The 21,056-nt window shown below is 39.9% G+C and overlaps 1 protein-coding gene across 2 annotated transcripts; it reads left to right on the forward strand.

Moving 5' to 3' along the window:
- The first annotated feature begins 41 nt into the window (after positions 1–41).
- On the forward strand, positions 42–19,933 carry nvl (nuclear VCP like). Of its 2 annotated transcripts, none has more exons than XM_029520659.1 (24): positions 42–124; positions 1,503–1,576; positions 2,292–2,362; positions 2,589–2,641; positions 2,760–2,850; positions 2,952–3,015; positions 6,858–6,998; positions 7,568–7,661; positions 8,272–8,348; positions 8,559–8,693; positions 9,279–9,380; positions 9,500–9,617; positions 10,504–10,648; positions 11,717–11,963; positions 12,523–12,744; positions 12,910–13,014; positions 13,381–13,443; positions 13,548–13,667; positions 14,261–14,360; positions 15,532–15,638; positions 16,605–16,681; positions 16,862–16,953; positions 18,575–18,633; positions 19,285–19,933. In XM_029520659.1, the coding sequence occupies exons 2-24, from the start codon at positions 1,520–1,522 to the stop codon at positions 19,327–19,329; spliced, it is 2,385 nt and encodes a 794-aa protein (XP_029376519.1). In that variant the 5' UTR covers positions 42–124; positions 1,503–1,519; the 3' UTR covers positions 19,330–19,933. The 2 variants fall into 2 exon arrangements, with proteins under 2 accessions (XP_029376519.1, XP_029376518.1); XM_029520658.1 differs by having other exon boundaries at positions 11,717–12,029; positions 18,542–18,633; positions 19,285–19,905.
- Positions 19,934–21,056: the final 1,123 nt, after the last annotated feature.

Genomic DNA, 21,056 nt, shown 5'->3' on the forward strand with positions numbered 1-21,056 from the left:
TTTCATCCGGATTCATTCATGTATGTTCGTTTCCGGGTAATGAATGACTCTTTGCAGTCACGTTGCCGGAGCTTCCTTACAATCTCCGCCAGGAGTAAATGGCGCCGATGGGAATGGTGTAGGGGTAAGTTCCCATGCAGCGATCGGTGCTAGTGTGACATTAAAGGTGTCTGTGTTTTTCTGTGGTAAAGTTGGAAAGACATTTGTGCATTCTAACTTCCTGGTTTAGTGACTCAGAATCAAAACGTTGCTGCGACACAAAGGATGCCTCCAGTTCGATCCACTTCGTTCATGCTAATTAGCCGTCATGGCCGCATTTGTTCTAATCTGCCTTTTCACCTCAGTAGCTAAACAAACTCTGGTCAAAAGTGGCCCGTAGCCTCAATGTCCTGTGAATTGAAGTTGATACCACTGTGTTTGAGCTGTGAAAAGCCACTTCAAATATATCCAAATAAATAAATATATCACACATTCGCTCAGAGTGAAGAGGGGACTTGTTTATATAGAAATACAATCCATCAACCTTGGAATAAGAAATACAACTACTGGCTTGTTCTTGGATGATGTTCTTGTTGAACAACTTGTTTTGAAGTACCCTTTTTTTCTTCTTATGGCTTTTCCCTATTTTTGGGTTGCCACATGATGTTACGTCTCTTGCCTGATTGATTTGGCCACCGTTTTTACACTGGATACCCTTTCTACTGCAACACTCCCAATTTATTTGGGCTTGGGACCAGCACAAGCCTACCACATGTTTGCATTGTAGCTGGGGTTTGAACCTGGGCTCTCTGCATACGAAGCATGCGCTGTACATCCCTGGGTGATGTATTGAATGAGAATGATTCTGGTTAATAGTTTTCTCCGTTAGTTTTAATCCTATAAAAATGAGTACTAACATTAGAGACTGATCATCATCTGTGTATCTCTTTTGGTCCCAGATTGAGTTGCTCCAATCCGAATTCCTAATCTGAACATCATAAAGTAAATCATAAAACAAGCAAGTCAAGTTTGAATTTAGAACATTTCTTAAGAATTTGACTTTTTTTATAGCTTTGATCTCAGCATTTTGATGTACAGATCATCTACTTGTCTGACTGTCCAACTGTTTGTAGTTGAACCCATAATTTTTGAGTAACAGTAATTTCTTTAGATCCCTCACTCCACCACTTCCTACCAGCACCACCTGCTTCCCTTCCCCTGTCCATCAATCCACATCTTTATTTCCCCTATATTTACTAAGGTGTAGCACTGCCCTCCCTGCCACACAAAGGTCATTTCACTCAATAAAGATCAACAAACTAGTTTGCAGGGAGGGCTGGTGATGGTCACATACACGCACTGAAATAATAAAATATTTAGCTGAAAGACTTTAACTGCATCAATCTCATATAATGTTGAAAGCCTATGGTGTTAAACTGTAAGGACAAATGCAGACCAAAAAAAAAAAATGCTGTAGATTATTGAAATGCTCCAGCTGGTTCTGATTCTTTTTCTTGATATAGGCTCAGAAAACAAAGACATGAAAAGCAGATGTGGCGGCTGGCTTGATGGCCGGCTCCAACAAAGAGTTGAGCAGGTACATTTCTTCTCATTCATTCAGGGCTGTGTCACAGTCATGCATGACAATGTCTATCTCAAAATTCAGTTGAAGCAGATAACCCAGTTCTATTACACTTCTGGGACAAAACGGTTTGTCTGCAATGAAACAAACAAAAAAACAAAACTAACTGTGAACAAGGTTATTTGTGGGGAATTGCAATTGTTGGAATAATATGTTTACAAGTAACTTGGCAAGCTTGCCAATCTAAGGTTAGGCTAATGTCATTCTCTCTGCAGGAGGCTGTTTGATGTCAAGAAAGAAATAATAGCAAAGTAAGAGTAACAGATGAGCTTTATTTATCACCAATCAGTCCTGCATTGAACAGGATTGTATAATTTACCAGAGTAGTAACTGCCCTGCAACACCTCAATGCTATAACACCTCTATCATTCGGTTCATGTTCCACTGGAAGGCTTCAGAGTTAACATCCATTTAACAGTAAAACTTAAAATGAAACCACCATGGACATGGTTTTTTTTATGATATATCAGTCTGCCTGGAATGACAGTGCTCACCTCATTTAAAAATAACCATGTCACTTGCATTGGCTGTGGGTAATGTAAGTTGAGAGCACAGGTTAACTTGAATAGCGCTTTAGGTTGATCAGAGCAATCAGAGACTCAGGCTTAAATATCTGATATCAGTGGCAGTCTTCTTGACCGTGTTTCATGGCTTGAATCTTGTGTTTCAGTATCTTACTTCCAGCAGCAGTGAATATGTGGACCTTTCGGCCATGGCCCTGGAACTTCAAAAAATCTATAGGTAAGTTTCATCAGAGCAGTAGCTCTGCTTAATTGTTCCTCAGTCTGTCCTGCACTGTCTGTCATAGTCAGGAAATAAATCAGTTTCTCCAGCATCATTAGAACATTGTAGAAACTGCAGTCCCAAATTATGAATGAAATCACTTTCTTACTTGTCTTTTTGGGAGTTAATTTGGTGTAATTTAATGTATGTGTAATTTTGACCATAAAGGTTCTTGTCTCTTTAGAATTGAGTATGGCAGAAGAAACCGGACAGCTTTCAGAATTCAAGTGGAAAAAGGCAAGAGGCAACAATATTGATACCTGACTAAACTGTGGCTGACAAACTTGCTCTGCATATTAGTTAATACATGCACATTTTCATAATAAAACACTGATTTGTTTATTCCATCTTCTAGTGTATGAAGCAATCATGAAGGAGTCTGGGCAGAATCATCTGGAGAGTGAACACATGGCGAAAAGAGCCAAGCATAGCTACAATAACAATGGGTGAAGGACGCACCCTGCATATCAGCAGGGATATATTCCCACCGCATCACCACTCTCTGTTGTTCTTACTGTCTTAATAAATGTAATGTGTATGTTCACAGTGATGGCAGCAGCAGCAGCTCAGAGGAGTCCTCTCACACTGACGATCAAGTTCTGGAGAACACTGTAAGAAATGATTCATTCATTCATCTTCAACTGCTTATCTTTTTCCAAGTCGCAGAGGTGCTGGACCCAATCCCAGCTCACACTGGGCGAGGGCGGGCTATAATCTGGACAGGTCACCAATCCATGGCAGGGCAGGGCCAATACACAGAAACAAACAACCATTCACACTCTCACTCAGACCTACGGACAGTTTAGATTCACAGATTAGCCTAAACATGATGTCAAGGAGGAGGAGAACATGCCCGGCAACTGAACCTTCTTATTGTGGGGCTGCCCTGTAAGAAATTATATGAAGTTTAAATTAGGGCTGCACAGTTAATTTACATGTGATAGAAAACTCAATATAACAAAGTAATTACATAAGCAATTTTTGCTTTCAGTTTTATTTATGTATTTTTTTAATAAAGGTGAAATGTCTCACAACAGTTTTGTGCATTATTAGCACTATAAGCGTTGTGGTGCAATAGAGGTGCTCTACACATCATATTCTCAACACCAAAAGAAACATGAGAAAGACCCAACAAATATCATGTCATAATTTTTATTATTTCTTTTGGTGACGACAAAATGAGAAACTGACAGTATGACAGAAATGGAAATCAAAATAGCAAATTTCAATTCCTGCCATTTTGATGATTTTGTTATGTCTTTATTTTTCATATTGTGCAACTGTGACAGTAAAATGCACTCAATGACTTGTTCATCTTCTATAAATTATCAGTTTCTGGGTCCCGGGGGGCTTAAGCCAATGCTCTGGGGTGCACCCAGGGGTTAGAGTTGGGCGATTTTATTATCATTATTGAGTTTTTCTACTGCCTCAAAAAGAAAACAGTGCATATGCAGTAAAGAATAGGTGCTTGAATGTCTACATTTGTGTAATGCGTGCTTCAGAAGCCAAACAGTGGGCAGTATTCTGTCTTGTGACTCTAGTATGCGCTGATTGAGCCAATCAGCAGACATGCAGTTTCGTGGCCTGCAGAAGCTTAACACAGCAATCTTACGTTGAGGAAACATGCAAAAATATTCTCTCAGTGGATGATTTGATACCAAGACATGAGTCCACGTCACTAGCTTGGAAGTGGTTTGGATTGGAAAAGACTGACATCGGTCAAATTAATGTTTTATGCAAAACATAAATAAAAATGTATTTCTTTTTTTTGGTCCATATCGCCTACCCTTACCATGGGTACACCCAGGAGAGATCGCATGGCCATCGCAGGGCCAACACAGAGATAAACCGAGACGAACAGAAACTCACACTCATACAGGTAATTTAGAGTCACCAATCAACCTAGAAATGCGTGTCTTTGAACTGTGAGAGGAAATGTCAGTCATACATGCAAACATGAGGAGTAGATGGAAACTCTAGAAAGGCATCAGGCCCGATAATCGTACCCACGTCCTTATTGGCAACAGAGGTAACAGCTATGTTGCCATGCTGCTGAGTGAAATGCAAATATTTGTGCAATTTACCAGGGAAAACTTTTATCATGGTTACCTACAAACCTGGCGGCATAGTGATTAGCGCTGTTGCCCCACAATAAGAAATATAATCAAATCAGATTTATTTGTATAGCACCAAATCATAACAGCGTTACATCAAGGCACTTGACATATATAGAGCAGGTCTAGACAGAACTGTTTATAGAATTATTTAAAGAGACACAACAGATCTCCCAATGAGCCAGCACTTGGCAACAATGGCAAGGAAGAACTTCCTTTGAGACAGAAACCTTGGACAGAACCAGGCTCAGGGTGGTGGTCATCTGCCTTGATGGGTTGGGTTGAGAGAGTGAGAGAGGCACGGGGGTAGCTTAGAATGAGAGCAGGAGAGGGGGATATTCAAAATTGGTGTAGGAAGGAACATGATGCTGCATGAAGTTCATAGAAATTATGCTGTATGAGATATGGGAGGAGCAGGCGTTGCAGGAACATAGGATGGTGATGATTCCTCACCTGCATGATGAAGAAAGGAAGGGAGAGTCAGAGACTTCGGTAAAACATGGTTAGTGAATGCAGTATACATGCTTAGAACAGGGAGAAACTGGGATTTGGGAGAAGCATGGCTATAGTCAGCACATGTGGGGGAGACAGAGGGAGATGCTCAGTCCTTCCCCCAGCAGCCTAGGCCTATAGCAGCATAGCTAAAGAGTAGATGGACTTTAACTTTTTAACTATAAGCTCTGTCATACAGGAAAGTTTTAAGCCTGGTCTTGAAAATTGCTAAGGAGCCAATAGAAAAGGAGCCTGATAACTGAACGATCTGCCTCCAGATTTACTCTTGAAGACTCTAGGAACCACAAGTAAACCTCCATCTAGAGAGTAGAGGGGCCTACTGGGACAGTAAGGAACTATGAGCTCTCTGAGATATGATGGAGCTTGGCCATTAAGAGCGTTATACGTTAACAGAAGGATTTCAAATTCTACTCTGGATTTTACCAGCAGCCAATGAAGAGCAGCTAACACAGGAGAGATGTGATCTCTTTTCCTAGTTCCTGTTAATATTCGTGCAGCAGCATTCTGAATCACCTGAAGGCCTTTCAGAGATTTGTTTGGACATCCAGATAGTAGTGCGTTACAGTAGTCCAGGCTAGAAGTTATGAATGCATGGACTAGGTTTCTGCGTTGTCTTGAGAGAGGATGTTTCTGATTTTTAAAAATTTTCTCACGTGGAAGAAAGCTGCCCTACTGAGTAACTGCCGTCTTCCTCAGAGTGTCACCAGATGTTATCGTTGACGCATCTAATCAGCTGATGTTTCCGAAGGGACAGAAGAAGGCGTGACCGACCTGTCAACCCAGACAGGAGGGTCACACCTTCGGAAACATCAGCTGATAAGATACGTCACCAATGTTGCCTCGAGCAAGCAGATAAAGAGTGAAGAGGACTGTCCGACCGTACCGAACCCTGTGGGACTCCATAACTGGCTACAATACACAAGGAGGAGCTATTGTTAACATGAACAAACTGATATCTATCTGATAAATAGGACTAGAACCACCTTAGTGCAGTTCCTTTAATCCCAATTTCATGTTCCAGTCTCTGTAATAAAATATTATCAGCTGTGTCGAATGCAGCACTGAGATCTAAGAGAAGTATGGCGGCTGAGCCATTGTCTAAAGCTATTAATATATTATTGGAGACATTAACCAGCGCTGTTTCTGTGCTATGATGGGCTCTAAATCCTGACTGAAACTCTTCAAGCAAACCGTTCCTATGCAGATGGTTGTGTAATTGGTTTGCTACTGCTTTCTCCATGATTTTAGAGATAAGAACTTGGCAGGTTCAATTCCCAGCATTTGCATGTTCTCCCTGTACTTGTCTGGCTTTCCTTCCTTTTTTTTTTTGCGCACAAGTTTTTGTGTTTACTCTAAAAAAAAAAAGTTACTCCGGTTTCCTCCCACCATCCAAAGACATGTTTAGGTGAATCTGTGACTCTAAATTGTCCACAGGTCTGAGTGTGAGCGCAAATGGTTGTTTCTGTCTTTTTCTGTGTGTTGACCCTGTGATGGGCTGGTGCCCTGTCCAGGGGGTACCCCGCCCTAACCCAGTGTGAGCAGGGATTTGCTCCAGCACCCCCGTGACCCGGAAATGGATAAGTGGTTGAACATGAATGAATGAATGAACCTACAAACCCACTGTCACATAATTTTGTATAATTGCATATTTATTTTATATATTTTATGTATAAACATAAAATTCAGTGTCCAGACAGTTTCTTTTTTAGTGTATTGTTAAGTCTCAACACATCTGACATACAAACAAGCATCTTTCCTGATTCTTGTTCTTTAAAACAATCTCTACACAGAGCTGACCATTCACTGCTGTTTTCTGCCATACACAGTCCACCAACCACTTGAACAGCTCTCTCACATCACTGTACCGGAAGGGAAACCCAGACTTGAGCATGTGCTCACCCTGGAAAGATCAGCCTGCTGCCATCAGTTCTGTCAACACAACCACCCCACCTCCTTCAGAGAGACAGGTATTTACCGGAGGCTGGTTCATTGATAGAGAAAGACGGCCCAAGAAAAGCAATAGCCTCATCGGCTTGTCTGACAAGGAGCCAGGTCGTATAGCAAAAAATGTATAATCATGGGGGAGTCAGTCTGTGGACTGAGATACAGGAAAGGCAGGATTGTGATATCTCTTACAAAGTAGTTCTCTTCAACACTAGATATCCAAATGTCAGTTGGATGTTTTTGTAAAATTTTGTTCTCTTGATTTCCTTTTTTGAATAGCTTAATCTAAACGATTACAATATTTATTACCAAAATTATAATACAATTGTTACATTGTTGCATAATATCCTGTCATAAGTTAAAATAAGACCATTGCTGCACTGATGGGTTTTTCCCAAGTGTTTACATTTTTGGCAGATAATTAATTAACCATTTAGGGAGACGGTAACTTACCAACCCCTATGGTTGACACTGCAGCCACATAGAGCATGTGCAAATTAATAGCACAATAAAGAAATGAGGAAGGAATACAGTAAGATGAGTTTGAGCATTCGTCTAGCTTACATTGACTTACATGTGTTTGTTTCTCAAGCTGACAGATGCATTGATGCTGGAGCCGGAGAAGTCTCTCAGAAAGAATAAAAAACGGTCTACAGAAACAACAGTGTCTCACACACTCAAGAAAGGTACTTTGGTATCCAGTTTTCTAGTCATACTAAAGCACTTTAAATGGTTATTGAGTTTATGGCACTGTTATGACAATAGGCTGTATGTTGGCTGTAAGGGAAGACAACGGTGAGGTATCTTGACTTTAACTTTATTTATTTAATTAAACTTTATTTAATTACCACCACAGGGTGATTCCAGTTGTTATAAAAAGAGCTCAGATTGTGTTTAAATCTTTGTGTAAAAAAAAAAAAAAGAAGAAATTCCCCAACTTTTTACTTGATTTATTACCACAGTAAATGTTTTCCCAATGAGTTCATGTCTCACCCATCTATTACTCCTCAGCTTCACCTTCTCTTCAAATATGGTTTCTTCTGCTTTCAAAATATTAGGATGGCAATGATTAAATTACAAATTGCAGGCTTCAAAGTGGCAATTCACAAACTAATGGGTGATATCATAGAGGTTGGCCACTTCGGTCAACAAATAAACAAAAGAAATTGAAAAGTAATTTCAACTGTTCATTTTTAATTTGGTCATTATATTTTGTGTTTACCCAGATTATTGCATTGATTGTTTACGCCACTGTGTTGCATTGCAGTCAGTCAGATCTGCTGAATTGTTTTCCAGCAAAATCAAAGTCCCCAGAGCTGCAGTATCCCACTCTGAGTTTTGAAGATGTAGGAGGAAATGAAGACACATTAACGGTTGGTGTCATTTAACCTGTTGCTTTGTCAATGTAGCAAATTTTCTTTGGTAAAATGGCTACTGCAGTATTTCTCTCAGTCACTATGTCAACAAGTAAAGTAACCAAAAGGAGATTACAGTTTTTCATTGGCCTCTAATTTAGCAGTTTTGAGCATACTATTATCAAACACTAGTGTAATTTTCATACTCTATTACTTAACATCCTGCAGGAAGTGTGCAAGCTGCTGGTGCATATGCGTCATCCAGAGGTGTATAAGCATCTTGGAATGGTTCCTCCGAGGGGTTTCCTCCTCCATGGACCCCCTGGTTGTGGAAAGACCCTTTTGGCACAGGCTGTGGCTGGTGTGAGTACAATACAATGGCTTGAAAAGTGCGTTTTGTGTTCATCACAGGGCAGCATGGACATAATATTTTGGGTATTGTTTGGAGTGGGTTTTTTTTTTTCCCCCCTCATCAATTAAAAGTAATATTATATTGCTCATGATAATGTATCATTGACCTCTTGTATAAATATATATAACAAACATATTCTAAGCAGTGTAGATTGTTCATGTGGGTGATTGCTGATGGAACAAAGATCTTTCGTTAAGTTTATAATTTTGGCTTGTACTTTGGTAGCATGAACCCTCTTCATAAAGAAGCTGAAATTTGCTGTACTAATGGTGTTAGTCACGATTTAAGATTGAGCCAGTGATCTTCTACAACTGTCTGTTGAACAAAGATGTTAAACTAAGCTGGAATATACCAATCAGCTACAGGAACATTTACCTGTTTGGTTGAAGGAATTCCTGGACAGATTTCTACAACCTGACACCAAAGAAAAACATCAAATTGATTCAACGAAAACATATGATCATGATTATGATCATGACAGTGTATGTATATACTGTGTGCTTGTTACATAAAGAAGTGTAATTGTTGTTGTTTAGGAGCTGAAGTTGCCCATGTTGAAGGTGTCTGCTCCAGAGCTTGTTTCTGGAGTGTCAGGGGAGTCAGAACAGAAGCTCCGTGAGCTGTTTGACTCTGCTGTGGTCAGTAGCACATTTACTTTTGTGATATTAGAGGTGTCAGCCGTACACTCGACATTTGATCACTCTAAATAGAGTATGAGTGGTATCACTGAGATAAGGTAAGATTTGTTCCCTTGCAGAGTTCCGCCCCATGTATCCTGTTCATAGATGAGATAGACGCCATCACCCCTAGGAGGGAGGTTGCCTCTAAAGATATGGAGCGGAGGATTGTGGCCCAGCTGCTGACCTGCATGGATGGTATGGTTATCTTCAAGTTTTTATGCTATTTCACTGAGTAAATCTCATGTTTTGCAGCCTCAAGCAAACTTACATTAAAGTCTTAATGCCTGTGAACAGGCATTGACCAGTTAGCAGAGGTCATACTGATAGGCCATACAGACAAACACACACACACATGCTTTCTGTTGTGTTATCTTTTCTGAACAGATGAGGAGAAAAACACTTGTGATTCTCATTTGAACAAATTTAATCATTTTAAGACTTGGTCATAAATTTCTTCCACCATACGTAGTGTTTAATATATATTGGGCCATAGCTCACAGTTTGTTGGTTGTTGTTGTTTTGTTTTTTTTGTTTGTTTTTTTGTTTTTTGTTTTTTTAGTTCATCTGACTCCCATTCATTGACTTTTATTGTGTGCGTGCCTGCATTTGTCCTCATAGATTAACACTACTTTTTATGAGATTGATGCATTTTTAGTCTACCAACTAAGCTATTAGCAGATCTGACAAGTATATGTGGGTCTGCGACCATCACAGCCTTTCTGGAAGCTAGTTTGTTGATCTTTATTGAGTGAGGGCAAGGGATCACCTGGTGCCCGCCTGCCCACCCACCCAAATATAAGCCAGACGCACCCCATGACCTGGGGGACTAGCCCAGGCGCAAGCAACATCCTGGTAGGCAGACAAAGGTGGAGTGCCGAAATGCCCACAAGGGAAAGGGCTGCAAGGCACCAGCCCAGCATCCTCAATGCACCAAGACCATAGAGAATGCAGCAAGGGCTCAGCCCACATCTGCTACTTTTAAGTAAACTAATTGAGCTGGAGTATGTCAAAGTCAGGTCACAGAGCTACCAGCAGCCAATGTCTCTTCTAACATGTTCTTCTATTGATTACCTCTTGGCAGACTTGAACAGTGTGACAGTGACAGCACAGGTCCTGGTCATCGGTGCCACTAACAGACCGGACTCCCTGGACCCCGCACTCCGCAGAGCTGGGCGCTTTGACAGAGAGATCTGCCTTGGTATCCCAGATGAAGCTGCTCGTCTCAGGTCAGCCTTATATGATTAAGGAGAAATAATAATTCATTGCCAAGGTAATATTATTGTCCTTGGGAATTAATAGTTGGCTTGGAAGTAAAGGTTTTTAGCAGGAGAAGTAACAATGGGATATAAGTAGTGATGTGGAATGACAACTAATGGTAGCTATCACAGCATCAGGTATTGAGCAGGAACATGGAGCAGAGATGATTCAGCAACTGTAGGATGAGGACAGAAAGAGAGAAGACAGGAGGGACAAAACACAGACTATGGGAAGAAACAAAGTTAGTGGCATGCGATGTTGTGATGTACGATGTATATGCATTCACAACAAGTGGACTGAAGCTGAGGTCAGATCATCAAGAAAACAGATCAACATTCTCAGGAAATGGCCTATAGAGGGGGGCTATCAAGAAGAAGATGGGAAATACCCAACCCAGCAATACAGACAAGATGAAGGCTGCCAGCCTCCTGAGCTTTAATAAACCCTCAGCAGAGCCACAGGCTGATTACTGCCATGGCAAGCTGCATTGATGCAATAATTGGCGCTAAAAGAGGTTGACCAAGTATTAAGTGTACGAATGAGCAGTGTGTAAATTTTTGCAGTCCAAAAAATTAACTTTCTTGGATTGCTATTACAAATCTAATTTGGGTGATTTTAGGAAATGTTCTAATAGTTTGAGAAAATGGAACGATTGATTTTCAAGCGGTATAAACCATAATCATTTAAATTAAAACAAAAATAAGGCTTCAATATTTCATGTAATATGTAATAAATCTAGAATATATAAATGTTTTATTAGAATAAATAAAGTAAAAACATATCATAGATACATTATATTCTATTTTCTTTCATCTAATTGATGATCTAAGATCCACAAGTTGTCCACATTGTATTTAAGAAATGCATCAACTGCCTATCGTAATTGGAGCGGTCTGTGAAATTTCAGCAGTTGCCCTGGACACCCCTGAGAATTGCAACAGGTGCAAATTATTTAAATTGAGACAAAATGAGGAAAAAATTATCAATGTGTGTACAGTTGTTAAACAGAGCAAATTATGTTTCGTTTTGTTTTTCAGGATATTGAAGACTTTGTGTCGAAAGCTGAAACTGCCGAATGACTTTGACTACCAGCATCTGGCCCACCTCACCCCAGGCTATGTGGGTGCTGACCTCATGGCATTGTGCCGAGAGGCCGTCATGAATGCTGTAAACAGAATTCTTGTAAAAATAAAAGGAATGCCACAGAGCCAAAGCAAAAAATCAACTGAAGAGCTGTCGATAAGCAGCATCCAGGCTGTTGAGAATGTTTTGACAGACAGAGATGTGAGGGAGCAACATACAAAATATAACAAAACAGTGCTTCAGGAGTCTGGATACGATCTCTTGCAGGTATGCGGCAATACATCACAAGCTTATTATCCCACTGTACCACAGCAACAAATGGATTCTTGTTGAGCTGATCAGCAAGACTGGAAACCTAAGGGTCATTCCTGGAAAAAGAAATTATGTATTAAATATACATAAATGCACACAAACACGAAAGGGAAGGCAACATTTTTTAATTGGCCACTCTGATTGTTGTACATGTTGGGTGTTGCAGGTGGCAAAAAAAAAATGACTTAAATGTGTCTTACTTTATTTTTCTGTTTTTACCCTCCTAGTTTTACCCAAGTCTTGCCAAATCACCTCCTACTACTACCTATTGTTTCAAATTAAAAGTTCAGTTGTTTAACTGTGGCAGGTTAAAGCTACAAAATGTTTAGAGAGGACACAAAACTGAGAGTGAGTGTCTCCAGTACTTTCTGAATTTTGTCTTTCAGTTGCATAGCTGAATAATCTGTGCTCTCCTTTAGTGCCCTCATTCATTGTGTTTTATGTCTAGCACGGGGAGCTGTGTCAGTTACTGCACGACCTGAGGAACCCTCAAACGGTGTCAGAGGAAGAGTTGTCTACACTCTCCATCCTTATGTTAGATTTCCAGGCCTCTCTGGCCAGTATACAACCTTCAGCCAAAAGGGAGGGCTTTGCCACCGTGCCAGATGTAACCTGGGAGAATGTGGGAGCCTTGCAGGACATCAGGGAGGAGCTCACAATGGCCATACTGGTAAACACAATGTTTCTTCATGTGTAAAATCTTTGACCCAGATAGAAAATTATCATGTATGGTATGTGAAAACAGGTGACAATCTCACCTATGTCCAACCTGGTATAGAATAACATAGAATAACAAAGCTTTGTGTGTCGGTCTCTGTGTGTTTGTGTCATGCAGGCTCCAGTGCGTTCTCCAGAGCAGTTCAGGGCTCTGGGGCTCAGTGCGCCATCTGGAGTGCTGCTAGCTGGACCCCCAGGATGTGGGAAAACATTGCTTGCCAAGGTTCCTTATCATACCAACGCAATCTTACCTGACACTTCTGTTTGAACATTCTTACGTTATGTACACCACATATCCAGGCAGTGGGGCTTGAGTCTGTCTCAGAGGATATTTGGCAGGGTACACCATGCTAATAGTGCTAACCACTGCATCAAATGTAGCCCTATTTGTACAGTTCAGATAAAAAAAAAATGTGTTCAATAGTGTTATATAATTGTCAGCTTTTTGAAATGGTGAGGATCTTTATTATTGTCTGAATTCTTACGGCTAATTTTACCAAATAGTTTTTTGAGTCCTTTCTTTGTATTTTAGCAAAAACTCCTCTGTCTCTGCAAACAGTGAGTGAAACTCCTTACGGTCTCTTGACAGGCAGTAGCCAATGAGTCAGGCCTCAACTTCATTTCTATCAAGGGACCAGAGCTGCTCAACATGGTGAGTTACATGATGTGAGGGGGCTGCCCGTGAATTGTGTTGCTGTAAAAAATAATGTATTCAATCAGATGGGTCCAGTGACTGAATCTGTGTTTTGTCTGCAGTATGTGGGAGAGAGTGAGCGAGCTGTCAGACAGGTGTTCCAGAGAGGACGCAACTCGGCTCCATGTGTCATCTTCTTTGATGAGATTGATGCTCTGTGTCCTCGTCGCTCAGGCTTTGAGGTGAGCGGTGGGCTTCAGATTCTTCAGTGTAACTGCGATGCATACTTGCATAAAGTGGGGCATCCTGTCAGTTGATGCTTGTATAATGCACACAGTAAATATTTGATAATAGTAGTCAGGGTGTAGTAATGTTTGGCTCTGGAAAATGGATGCATGTCCACATTTGGAAATAGAAAAGGGACGTTTTCAAATTGGAAAAAGCTGATGTGCAGTTCAGGTGAGGTCTGGTCTGCGATAATTTGTCCGTTCTGTTGCCCCTTGTAAATCAAAAGGGGTCTCAAAATTTTGGATCCTGAAATATTGTTGGATCTGTGCAGTAACATTTTCATTTAAATGTCCATCTGACATTACAGGTGAGTTTTACCAAGCTACAAAGGTAGGCCAACACATGGCGAGACCAAACAAGAGGGTGGTGAATTAACTTGGCAAAGTAAAAGTACTCAAAGAGATTGGCCCCGCACTGTCAGTGTTTTATTTCTAATTTAGATGACAGTCCGCACCGTTTTCTTGTTCAGTGTATGAGTCTTCCATTGCCCAAACAGCTTAATGTGTGGTAAAATGGTAATATACATTGTGTGTTTCTGTCTGTTTAGTCAGGAGCCAGTGTGCGGGTGGTCAACCAGCTGCTCACAGAAATGGATGGCTTAGAGACTCGCCGACAGGTTTTCATCATGGCTGCTACCAACAGACCAGGTACACACGTGTTATTAAACTTGTCAGTGAAACTAAACATCTGCTGAAGCTTCCCAGGTTCTTCTGAAGTGATGCTTCCCGCCTATAGTCACATGTGCAGTATAGTCATGTCCAGTAAAGGTATTACTTCTTGGGAATGATGCACATGCCTGATGTTTTTCACACCTGGATTTGGGGATCCCCTGCCATTCCAATTCTGTCAGGTTGGATGGTGAACGGTGGTGGACAGCCATTTTCAGGTCTCTCTAGAGATGCTCAATTGGGTTTAAATCAGGGCTCTAGCTGAGCCATTCAAAAACAGTCACAGAGTTGTTCTGAAGCCACTCATTTGTTATTTTAGCTGTGGGCTTAGGGTCATTGTCTTGTTGGAAGGTGAACCTTCAGCTCAGTCTGAGGTCCTGAGCATTCTGGAAAAGGCTTTCTTCCAGGATATCTCTGTACTTGGCCACATTCATCTTTCCTTCAATTGCAAACCAGCCGTCCTGTCCCTGCAGCTGAAAAACACCCCCACAGCATGATGCTGCCACCACCATGCTACATTGTTGGGATCGTATTGGGCAGGTGATGAGCAGTGCACTGTAGCCGAGAGGTGCAAACCAACATTACAAAATCTGAAACACTTTTACAAATGGTGAGACAAATTTGTAAACTTGTAGACTTGTAAACTTGCCCACCACAGCCTATACTACCTAATGTGGACAAAGATTCCTTCCTGATGTCAATCCAGCTCTTCACTACTTTTAGACAGAACCCCTTCCAACGGTTATTTGATCATTGCACCAACTCAAAGGGAGGTAGTTGGGTATGACGCATTCCATGTCCTGACAACCCGACACCCCTCCAAGACAATGTGGCTGCAGAATAGATTAGGTTCTGCCCTGCACTTGTATTGGACATTTATATAAAGAATTCCTACACTATCTTAATCAACAGATGATCTTTAACACTTAAATAAACATTCTAAAAATTCTAATTATAATTTGATGTCCCCTGATGTCAGACAGAACTAGAGTCATAAGGTTTTTGGATTGTTGTTTTTATTTTTACTTCAGCACTGTGTCACAGTGCTTTAAACTTGGATAGGATCCACATTTTCAATCTGCATCAAAGATTTGTTGCTATCTTTCCCTTTAACACTGAATGACTCATCTTACGTCTCCTCTCTTTGTAGATATAATTGACCCGGCAATACTGAGGCCAGGTCGTCTAGATAAAACCCTGTATGTGGGTCTGCCACCTCCAGCTGATCGTCATGCCATCCTACTCACTATTACTAAGGTACATATTAACCAGAGAAACCAGAGACGCTATGCAGCCTGAGAAAAGCAGTAAAAGGGTAAAAGTAAAATAATCTTATCATTTATTTAGGAAGACTTTTTTTTTTTTTTTTTCTATAAATTTTTTATTTGAAGTTGGCTATTTAAAAAAAAAAGCAGCCTGTTTGAACCACTTTTCCTTAAAATTAGTTTTTAGTAGTAGTATCTCTGACCATGGATCATTCCAGTGGTGGAAAAAGTGGAGAGCTCCAGTACCTGAGTCAAATTACAGATCCCCCTGGTCAAATGTTACTCCAATAATAGTGAAAAGAAGCCAAGTTCAACTATCACTTGAGTAAAAGTACAAGAGTACTTCCTTTTAAGTATTAAGTATTGAAAGTACTTTTTCATTGCAACGCAGTGTGTCCTAAAACTGTACATTCAAAGAATGTGACTCTAAAATAAGACATGAAGTGAATGAATTGATTAAAAAAAATACTATAAAAGAACCAAATCATAAAGAAACAAACTTAAACTGACAAAAGGACTGTCACTGTAGTTGATTGTTTTTCATTAAAAGACAACCACCCGTGTTCAAAATCAAAATGCTTAGTAAAATAAGTTACAGTAAATTTACTTTGTTACTGTCCACCACTGGACCTGTTTCCTGATCATATCACTCAGAAGATTGTAAATGGTCTGCTTCCTGGAAGCAGTTTCAGTATATTTCCAATGTCTCTCTGTGGGAGCCACTTAGGACATTTAGATTTAATCCTTTAATAGCATTCCTAGTTCTTTGATTGGCATTCAGAATATCTGAATATTCTGCTGGTACCGCCAGGACAAGTATAAGATTTTGGGCTTGTGTAGTTTTTTTATTTTTAAAGGGCTTGACTGGTAAGTTTCCCTTTGCCTCCGATTTCTGTGATTTCAGTTGATCATAAGATTCACGAGACTTAAGATTGATGTTTCTTGTTAATTGTTGCAGGGGGGAACCAAACCTTCGTTGGAGCAAAATGTCAGTCTTGAAGAGATTGCGTTTGACGAGCGCTGTGATTGCTTCACGTATGTCTAGCTGGAAACAGCAGCTGTCCTTAGACACTTAATTCCATATTATATATTTGATCCTTTTTGTCCTGCTTTTTTCATAAACACAAAAAACTCTGATCTTACAGACCATGATGATGAACAGCTTTTAAACAACACCAAAACTTATTGTAAGTGTGTGTTTATGTGTGTCTCCAGTGGAGCTGACCTGTCGGCATTGGTGAGGGAAGCATCTATCAATGCCCTGAGGGCCTATTTGAAGTCCGAGAATTCCCCAGGGGCTTCCTCTGGTAAGTTGACTCTTTTCTGTGCTAACTTTTTCAGTATGTAGCAGTGGCGGGTGTAACGGTACACAGAAGTCACAGTTCAGTGTGAGCTTGGTGCAATGGGGGAAAAAAGAAGGTAGAAAATAATATTTTGGTCCTTTTTTATTTAGAAGAATGTGAGTATCCAACAATGGTTCATTGGTCATAACTTTTAGTGAAGCAGTTCAGTGATGCTGCAGTGAAAAAAGACAACTACATAAAGTTGGGGTGTAACATTTTAGCAAAACCACTTTTCTTTTGTATTGTTTTTTTCTTCCTGGTTTGGGTTTAGTTAATTTTACACATTAAAAGGAAGAAAAACAAGAACATTTACTTTTTTCCGTCTCGAACAGATATTTGCAAAGATAACATTATATTATAATATACTAGATATTTGATAATACACAAAATCAGGGAATTAAATTGTCGAATCACATTAGATAAAAAAAACAAAAACAAACACACAACACGATACCCATCACTGATCCGCTGCTGATGTTTCTTGGACGCATATGGGATGCACACAGATGTGTCCTGTGAAGAATCTAATTCAAACCAATTAAAAGAGAGCCTCAGGTCACAAGTTATCAGATGTTCAAGGGCTTACACCGCATCCTGTTTTACTGGTGTCCTTCACTTCACAGGAAGCAAATAAAATAAAAACAATTTTAGAACCAAAATAAATATTTAAGCAACACAAATAAATAACACAATCTTTTAATAATTATTTGCATCTTACACTGTTTGTTTCTTCTTTTGATTTTCATCTCTTGATTTGATGGGGGCGGTGCCCTAGTGCCGTCCGCTAACCAGTCGGGACTGGTATGTAGGATAAACAACGCAGCTACATATAGCATACAGTCACAAAATGGGAGTGTAGGTGTTGGTTGAAAAGGAATGGTTTTTGCATTCATGACCTAAACAGCATTCATATATTATAAATGTAATAGGCCCAATGTTTATCCGTATTTACAGCCAGGTTGGTTTAGAGTCTTATACTTCATAGTCACAGTTGGCTTGAACTATTAAAGCCAGAAATTACCTTCAACTTAGATTTTGGTTTTTATGTCAATAAGATGGTACCATCCAGTTTTTAGCAAATTCCTATTCACGTTTGAAGGCCTAAAGTCAAAGCCAACCTCAAAGCTCCATTCCATACTTGTTTCATTATTTTTACTGTCCACATTTATACTAAAAAAACAATCAGAAAGCATAAATTTGACAACACATGCTGCAAATACTTCAGCCAACTTAAATATGCACTGCAAATTGTTTTCAGAAGACACTAAAAAGTAATGGGACTGGCCACACATGTGGCTCAAGGTCTTGTGGCTTTTGAAGTGAAAGGCATCCATAGCGATGAGTACCAGTGGATGTTTTGTAATGTGTTCAAGCTTGATTCAGCCCTTAAAGGTATTACAGTTATTTTACATGACAGAGTGGTTGAATCACAGATTGGACCCAAACCTGCAAATCAGAATAGAACAGGATTCACACTGTTTAACATGACATAAATCAACGTCAATGTCAGTCCATTCTTTGAATAGAGAGCTGTGTTTGTTATTCCACACAGATTTCCCATGCTCCTCTATTGCTGAGATCAGAGTCAGTAAACAAAACTTTGAGGATGCCTTCAAAAAAGTTCGTCCATCTGTGTCCAAAAAGGTAAGACAGTGGCACATCAATTTAAATAAATGTACTTGTTTGTTTTTTTGTTTTTTTTTCATCTCATCTGTTTACACTTGATACTCATTATTCTTTCATTCTCTCTTTACATTGCGTTGCTTTGAAAATATTTATATAAAACCACATAGAGAACTTTCTGTGGAGTAGGAACAGGGACCAGAACTAGCCATCAGCAGTGCAAACCAAGTTCACGCAGTTCATGGAGACTGCACTGTAAAATGAGGGATTCTGTGATTTCGGCTGTTTTTGTAGTAGAAAAATATTGTCACAATGTAGTGCATGTATGTGTTCAGCACTCTGTAGACAGCTGCCACTCTGTTTTTTCTAAGATCACTTTCCTGTTATCTTCTTGCCATCAAGTAGCCAGTAGAACCAGTCCAACTTGTCCCACACTCATTGCTCCCAACACTGTGACGTTAATCTTGGCTGGAAAGCACTGTTTACTTCATAGGAATCACACTAGCAACAAATGAGTATGATCTGCTCACACATCCACTGTGTCAGTCAGCTGTTGTGTGTTCTGAGGTATGATGGAAGCAGGACTAATCAACCCCCTTCACATCCTTCTGAAGGATCTGAGCTCTGAAAATCCCCACCATGCAGTGATTGTTGGTTTTTTTCCCTGTTTAGGAACAGAAGACGTATGAGCAGCTCAAAGAATCCCTCGGCAGGTAACTGAGATCAGGACCCCTATCCACAAGCAACAGCTCCACATTCATCAGATAAAATGTTTTTTGTTTTTATTATTTTATTATTATGAATGAATCATGGTACTATATCACATTTTGTAATAAAAGTTTGATTGGCACCAAACTGAGGAGACCCAGACAAGATCCTTGGCATGGGATTTCTTTCTTTATTTAATTTTTCAGCAGCACATGGCATGCAACCTCTACCCCTCCAACCTCCACCAAATGAGCTCTATTTATACTGTGGCAGTCCCTAATACCTGGTCCATACCATTTATCTAATAAATACATACATAAATATACACATAAAAACCCCTAAAAATATTATAACTGTCACATCCCATATAAATACAATAAATATACACCTATGCAAAACATCCGCATAAAAAAAACATAAATAATTTACAAATATATACACTATTAAAATAAGCAATTAACCCCCCTCCGTCCACTTCTCACTTAGTGCCTCCCTCTAATCAGTCGGAACTAATAAATAGGTACACGGACGCCCAGGGCCTCTTTTGTCCGGACACCCAGAGAGGAAGAGAAGGGACAGAGGTAAGTTTTATGCTCGCAACTATATCCCAATCTATTATACGCTGTGACAGCAATTTGTCGATCACTGACTTTCTGTGTTCACAGGTGAACATCGCGGGAAATATCAATTTACATAAATACTCAAATAAATCAATAAACGATTTAAAAATAGCTGCGTGTGTTTACTTTACCATACATCCCGGTATGCTTTAATAAGTTACAATTAGCGTCATATGTTATGTCTTTCCTCATACTGGATCATAACGGCGGCAAGTCTTTACATGCATAATGAAATTGCTGACACAAACTGACACATTTTACGTCCCCATTGTGCTAACAAACATCTGGATATTTGTTTAGCGTTTCATCTATAAACATATGAAACCTTGGTCATCGTACGCAGGGCATTGTGTGAGAAGATATCAAATTTCTGTGCACTGTTTAGTAACAAAGACTTTGTGCATTGTGTCATTCATAGGACCATCTTGAGAAACAAGTAATAATTTCTTGCAATGTAGGAGCATAAATTGAAGCAGATGTTGGCCACACCAGGGCTCTCCTCTGAAAACCACACTGACAAAATAAAAGGGACAGGGAACTTTTTAAGACTTATTAATACTTACATTTATTCACATACCATAGAAAAACGCACTGATACTGATTGTCAAACCAAACGAGATGATTAATATGCAGAACTCAGATTGTGCACCAATGCATCAGTGTCTTTTTACGTAAAAAAAAAATGGTCATGGTCATTTTTTTCCCACACAAATATCCACAGATCTGCACAGAGATCCACGAAGAAGACGCTCGTTCATGAAAGTTATCATTATACTTTTCTAACAGTTGAACATATCATGGCTGTGAAGAAAGACAGAAGATAGCGAGTTGTCCCCCACAATCAGAATCAGAATGTTGATAGTTTGATCCTCATTGTCTTTGGGCAACTGACCTGCAGCTTCCCCGAGAGCTGTTCAATTGTGATGTCTAGATAATTAGGTCTCAAAAACTGCAGCTCCATGAGTTTTTCCCAGTCTGCAGTGGTTCATGGGGAGTAAAGGCTGACTCGTGTGTTCTAACAAGAGAACTATTGTAGCTCAAACTTGTTTAAAAAAAACATGCTGTCGTCTGTCTACCGCCAAGGATCTGCTGTTAACATCTTACCAGCATACAACT

The sequence above is a fragment of the Echeneis naucrates genome, chromosome 15 (genome assembly GCF_900963305.1).
Source record: "Echeneis naucrates chromosome 15, fEcheNa1.1, whole genome shotgun sequence".
Lineage (NCBI taxonomy): Eukaryota > Metazoa > Chordata > Actinopteri > Carangiformes > Echeneidae > Echeneis > Echeneis naucrates.